The sequence below is a fragment of the Impatiens glandulifera genome, chromosome 6, assembly GCF_907164915.1.
Source record: "Impatiens glandulifera chromosome 6, dImpGla2.1, whole genome shotgun sequence".
NCBI lineage: Eukaryota > Viridiplantae > Streptophyta > Magnoliopsida > Ericales > Balsaminaceae > Impatiens > Impatiens glandulifera.
In genome coordinates, this window is record NC_061867.1 from 55,462,740 (window position 1) to 55,469,691 (window position 6,952).

The 6,952-nt window shown below is 29.0% G+C and overlaps 1 protein-coding gene across 1 annotated transcript; it reads right to left on the minus strand.

Moving 5' to 3' along the window:
- Window positions 1-2,201: 2,201 nt before the first annotated feature.
- LOC124941933 (zeaxanthin epoxidase, chloroplastic-like) lies at window positions 2,202-6,464 on the minus strand. The gene is made up of 10 exons (XM_047482318.1): window positions 5,998-6,464; window positions 4,658-4,820; window positions 4,496-4,570; window positions 4,309-4,409; window positions 3,727-3,836; window positions 3,373-3,593; window positions 3,198-3,289; window positions 2,797-2,911; window positions 2,599-2,702; window positions 2,202-2,446 (listed from the first exon to the last, which is right to left on the minus strand). The coding sequence occupies exons 1-10, from the start codon at window positions 6,435-6,437 to the stop codon at window positions 2,437-2,439; spliced, it is 1,431 nt and encodes a 476-aa protein (XP_047338274.1). The 5' UTR covers window positions 6,438-6,464; the 3' UTR covers window positions 2,202-2,436.
- Window positions 6,465-6,952: the final 488 nt, after the last annotated feature.

Sequence of the window (6,952 nt, forward strand, 5' to 3'; positions counted from 1 at the left end):
AAAATACGGTCATTATATAGCATTCCAATTCTTCATCAAACCCAAACCAATTATTATTCAATTTATGGACAAGTCACCGAAATACGCTTCCACTTTTTACAATTTATGAACAAGTCATGCGAAACATGCTTCCACTTGTTACAATTTATGAACAAGTCACGAGAAACATGTTTCCACTTTTTTTCAATTTATAGACAAGTCACACGAAACACGCTTCCACTTTGTAAAATAAAATAAAACATTTACATAATTTCAATTCAATTTAATGCATTCTATCGTCTAAATGAGAGTTAACCTTTACTCTTAGTACTTTAAAATTTAATTGAAATTATGAAACTATAAACCTTAGTTATATATAACATTAAATTGTTGTTCGATTTAAATGTCATCATATTATAAGAAAGCACAATTAAAAATGGTACGTGTTTTGGGTGCCCTTTATTTAATTTTTACTTTTCGTATCGCCTCCTATAGTATATCTTAAACTACTCAAGCCTCCATGAACGATAAAGTAACCACATCGTCAAAGTCTTCAATTTGGCAATGCACAAGGTTTTTGTTGTGCTTAGACCTACCATAATTAAAAATGCTTAAATTTAGATAGAACCCTAGTTAGTATGCCTTCAAATATATTTTACCAAAGTTTATTTTATTATAGACTAACACGATGATTTATTTTATTACTTAAATTTTAAAACAATTTTAGTGTAAACTTATTTAACACGATAGAAAAATTAAAAATAAGAAAACAAATTAGGTTAAAAATATACCACCTTTATAGACTTCACATGTTGTGTGAAACACACATATCTCAAGTTAAATTTGAATTTTTTAAATAAGTTTATGTTTTATTATATATTTAATTATATTGATATATTAACAAATTTAATAACTATTATTTTATCAAAGACAGTTCACTCTAACTCTACTACAAAGTATTTTGATTAATACTGTTAAATAATGTGATCAATTTAAAACTAACATCATTTACATTTTTTTTAATAATTATTATCTTCTCATTTGCTAGTCTTAAGTAAGTTATGAACCTAAATTTCTATTTTTTCTTTAATGATATTTTATTATTGAAAACAGATTAACATAACATTTTATTGACAAATAACATTACTCAATCAAATTAAATTGAGTAAAAATCAAATTTCAAACATAATTATATCAATTTATTCCTCTTTAATTTTCTATTACCTGAGCTACTTTCATATCATATTATTATAAAAATAAAGGAATTTTGTCTTGAGTTGCCTTAATGTGAAAAGTTACTAGATAATAAAATAAGATGTGCCTTACAATATTTTGTTGTTTTTTAATATAGTTTTACATGATGTAAATATTCAGTGTCATCCCAAATTTACAATATTAGTTATTGGGATGCCATATATTTACTCTTTTTCTTTTATTAACTCTTCATCTTTTATTTAGATTCATTTGAATATATATAAATTAAAGGTCTTAAAAGAATAGAATTTAGATTTTGGAGAGGGTTATTATTTTTTATTTTTTTTGAAATACGATTAATTTTTGTTGGTTAAACTTATAGCCCGCAAACACTTAACCATTTATCTAGACGAACAAAAATTTTCATCTGACGGGCTCGAATTCGAATAGGCTTAGAGAGGGCTAGGTTTAAATTAATTGATGCTTTCAAATATGGGCTTAAATTAATATTTTGGGCAAAGGATATATGTTGGTCTTCATTATTATTTTGAGCTGAGATATAAAGGAATAAAATAAATAAATAATTTGGGACTTGAGAGCTCACTTCAAACAGCTTTGATCAAGTTCATATATAAATATATTATTATTCTTAAATTTAAACATGGATAACTTTAGGGACCCATATTTACTCTCTTTCTCTTAAGGACTTGTTTTGATGTTGGTTATTTTATTAAAAAAAAAAATTACGTTGTGACATTACTTCATATTTTTTAAAATTAATTTAATATAATTCATTATTTTGTTTAATTAATTATTAAAAAATGATAAAACTTACATTTATTCTCGTTTTATCTAAAATTGTATCATTATTTTCTTAAACTCACCCTGAATCGAAATCCTGATTAATAAAAATATGTAAGTTAACATTTTACAATCTTATTTAATGTTATTTAAATAATTAAGAGTTTATAAATAATTGTATACTATTTTACAGAGAAAAAAAAAAATGAAATTTTTAATATACTATTTCCTTCAATATGGGCTTGAGGAGACCATATTAGGCCCAAGTAAATAGATGAATAATTGAACATATGCATTTATTTTGCAACCTTATAACTTAATAATCAATACAACACAATACAAATACAAGCAAGATTCTCTTTACAATTACAAAACCTAATATTGACAATTTCTTTAGCAAACCTATGATTGATTGAGTATATCCATCCATCCGTCACTTCGATTCGCACCCGACTTAAGTCGTCACCAAAATCTGTGCAAAGACGATCCAATCATAATAAAAATGAGAAAAAAAGAAGATTATGGTAAAAAAAATTACTTTAAACAATGAGTTTGAATTAGAAAACATCTATCAATTTACTATCAAAATTTTGTTTTGTTATAGATAAGATAGTTTTTACTTACCCAGTGCCTGCAATCATCCAATTGAGGTAAATAGGCAAGAAAGTTTGAACAATCATGCGAGCAGCCGGTATGGCTGGATGTGCTATGGACTTAGATGGTAAGAACTACAAAAAGGAAAACCATCTTGTTTTAAAATGTAACTTTTAAGAAAAAATTATATATAAAGAATTGAAGAGTTGATTGAAAAAAGAAACTCACAGAAAACAAGCCAAGTTCAATTTTCACATATGGTTTATAACTGGATAATATCTTTGATGTCATCCTGCTCATATTATGAACAATGCTAACTCGAGGAATTCTTCTCCACTCGTACCTGTTCATCGTGAGAATTCACAACAAAAACTCAAATTTGGCATTTGGGTGTTTCCCATTTCGTGTAAAGGATACGAATTTGGAAAGATGAGGCTTGTCAAACTGTTTCTCACCCAAATCAATGCTAAAGGTGAGATACTATAAGATACCAAACTGTTTACAAAACAAGACATTCATGCATATTTGAAAAACACTTTCTAGAGCTAGATCTTGATTTGGATTAGAAAACATCAACAAATTTATGAAAATAGATACTTGACAAAAAAAAAACAAGGAAATAAGTTTACCTTCTAAGAGCTGAAATGATGTCTTTTGGCTCATAATCTCCTGAACCAAGTTTTGTAATTTTGTCAAGCTCAAGTATGAGACTATAACAATCCTTCACATATAAATAAATAACCCATCAAATGAAAACAAATCAAGAAAAGGTATTTTTTTTTTTTATTTTAAAGAATAACATACTTCAATAGCCATGCAACCGCCTTGTCCTAGATTCGGTTGCATAGGATGAGCAGCATCGCCTAACAAAGTCACAAGACCTGCACCCCATCGATACAACATATCTCGATCATAAATATCCCTATGTAAAATCATGGCTTCCGGAGTTTCTGCAATTAAGGTTGTCACATCTCCACACCAATTGCCAAACAACTCCAAAAGCCTCTTCTTTTTAACTCCATCATCTGAAAATACATCGATGAATAAACTTACTCAACAATTTTTTTCAAGATCGTGACGGTGGAAAGTCATACTAAATTCCTCCAAAAAATAAACTCTGGTTTACAAAAAAATTATAAAAATAATTGAGAGACTTGCCTGTCCCAGCATTCATTGGAGCTTCCTTGTGAAAAGCATACCATTGCATCTTACCATTCCCAACATCAGAAGCAACAAAGTATTGATCCAGTCCTAGGAATACTCTATACCTATATTTTTACCAAACCACAATACAAAATACAATTGTTATAAATAGATAACAAAGTAAAAAGAAATAAAGCACGTAAAGAACACACAAAGTTACGTGAAAACCTAATACGAAAAAAAAAAAAGCACGGGCAGAGGAGAAAACATTCACTCTGAGAAAAATCATTCAGAATAAAGGTCCATACCCCTGCTCACAACAATATCCTGCAAAATTCAGGTTTTATATTGTGATGGTCCAGACAAACTCATTCAGGTCACCAAAACTCTAACAATAACTAATAACAATCCAAAACAATGATCTGATCTAGATTATGATATTGTAATAGTTTTCTGTTCATTGCGCTCATTCCATCAAATCACTAACTAAAATACCCAAAATGACCCACCTTATTCTTAGTACCAAGGATATTTTGGTCATTATTTTATCAACTAACCAACAGACTAATTTGAATTGGCAACAAATGAGAAACATACCCAACTGAATCAATATAAGGTGGAACAAATTCAGTTAAGCCACTGTAACAAGTATAACTCGAGTAGCTCGGATCCTTTGCCCCAAATAACCTTGAACGCACCTGCAGGATGATTTCAAAAGTAGAATAGTAAAACCAAGTAACTTTTCTTCAATTTTACCAAAAGGTAACAAGTTTAATGAAATTACTTTGGACCATATTCCATCTGCCCCAATCAACAAATCACCCTCATAATGCTGTCCATTTTCAAGAATCACTCTGACCTTTATCATAAAAAACAAAATATTGGAACTATAAGCAAAATCCACAAAGATTATTCCAATATAGAGCAAAAGAAAAACAAAAAAAACCTTGTTGGATTCTTCGACAAAGTCAACAACTTTGGATTTGTTCTTCACTATATCGTCCCCAACAGCATTCACTAATATATCTTGTAGAGCCATCCTACAAATTACTCTAGTAACCGGAAGCCCTCTCCTAATAGCAGGATTCAAAAGATCTAATTTGACAAACCTAGAATAATGTTCAACTTAGTAAGGAATCCTTTTTGTTAAACATAGTATAAACAAAAAGATTAACATGTATTCTTTACTATAAAACATTCCTTAATCCTGTAAAAACAATATCAACCAATTTCAAAACTCCATTCTTTAGTAAGTTCATAAATCAGAAATACATTTTTATTTGTTATACAAGTGTGTGGGAATGACAAGTGGCTGAAAATTGAGAGACTGGGTCATGACTCGTGACACAAGTATCTCAAACGGTGATATTATCTAAATCAGTATAAAATTCAATAAAATATCTGTTTCAAATAATCTATTATAAGCAAATTTATTTATATATTTTGCTTCCAACATTTGTGTGTATGAACATATTAGAATATGAAGAACAAGAATATGATTGAAAAACCTATTCCCCACTAAAAGATTTATATCTAAACTTAACTTAGAGTTTTGTTTCCGACATCAAATATCTCGGGTTCAATTCTCAATCAGACCAATTTAACGACCGTTCTAGCTTACTAAAATTAAAAAAACTAAAAGATTTCAATCTGAAAACACTCTTTTATCTGTATGAAGACTTGAAATCATTCTGACTAGATTAAGATTTTCCAAATGAATCAAACATCCAATTGACTGACAAGAATGAAAGCAACTCTGTTTTCAAATCAAAATCAAATTGCAGGAAATTGAACAATTATTAGCCCTAACTAACATAATTTAGTCCATTTTCATCATTTATCAAAAACTTAACTTAGAGAGTTTTGTTTCCGAGATCAAATATCTCGAGTTCAATTCTCAATAAAACCACTTTAAATTGAAGTAACAACCGTTCTATCTTACTAAAATTAAAAAAACTAAAAGATTCCAATCTGAAAACACTCTTTTATCTGGATGAAGACTTGAAATCATTCTGACTAAATTAAGATTTTTTTAAAAAAAAAATTAAAGAAGAACTAGCATGATACCCTACCATCGTGGCTCCCACTTAAACTCAAAGCACTCTCAGATAAAATCGAACCCGGGTTAAAAATGTGTTCACAACTGGGACAGACAAGAATGAAAGCAACTCAGTCTTCGAATCAAAATCAAATTACAGGAAACTAAACAATTATTAACCCTAACTAACATAATTTGATCAAAAACCTAAAAGACAACAATTAAACAAAAAGAGAAAGAGATTATACCAATCACCTGTAACACCATCAGCAAGTCCATTAATCCGATCACCAGTAACACAACCAGCATCCATAACTTGTTTAGCAACAGTAACATCAATAGATTCCAAAACCGCTAAAGCACTACTCAAAAGTTGAATAGGACCTCTATGATTACCTTCACCTCTAATCGCACTCAGATCTCTTTCAAAAACCTTAACATCATAACCTCTTTTCTTAGCAGCTAAAGCAAATACTAAACCGCCTATACCTCCTCCGGCGATCAGAATCCTTAGATTCTTCTTCTTTGTATCTCCTGACTTGTTTTGATCAAAATCAAACTCATTCTTTCGTTCGCAAGTGAGAATCAAGGTTCTTCTTCTGGTTAGATCGATGCGTTTTGATTGAGGAAAATTGATTGAACCTTGATATTGATGAGAGAAGGAATTGATACTTTGAAAAGACGCCATTTGAGTGATTAAGAAGAAATTTGAATTCTTTGCATTATTATTAACATGGGTTTTGATTATAGTGGGATTTTGGTAAGCACATTTATATTGTGTTTGGAGATAGAGAGAAGAGAGGGAAAAGATATATATCATTATAAAGGTGGGAAAATTAATTTTTTTTATTATTATTATTTTTAAAATTGTAGTAATATCTAATTTTACTTTTTTTTTTAATAAAAGTTTATATTTTATAAAATTAATTTTTGAGTGAAATATGAAATCAATATATCTATCTCTAATTAGTTAGAAAAATAAAATAAAAAATGTGAGGAAATAGAGAAGAAAATGATTTTTTTTTTTATTAAGATAAAAATGAATAATACCCCATTTAAAAAGGGAAATTGGATGAAATGACACTAAAAATTCTTCTAATTGCTAAAAGTGTCGGTGCATATAAAAAAACGTTAGTGACACTTTTAATTTTTTTTTGACGAAAATGCCCTCATTGCGAGACGCAACCGGCATTCGCGTGACAA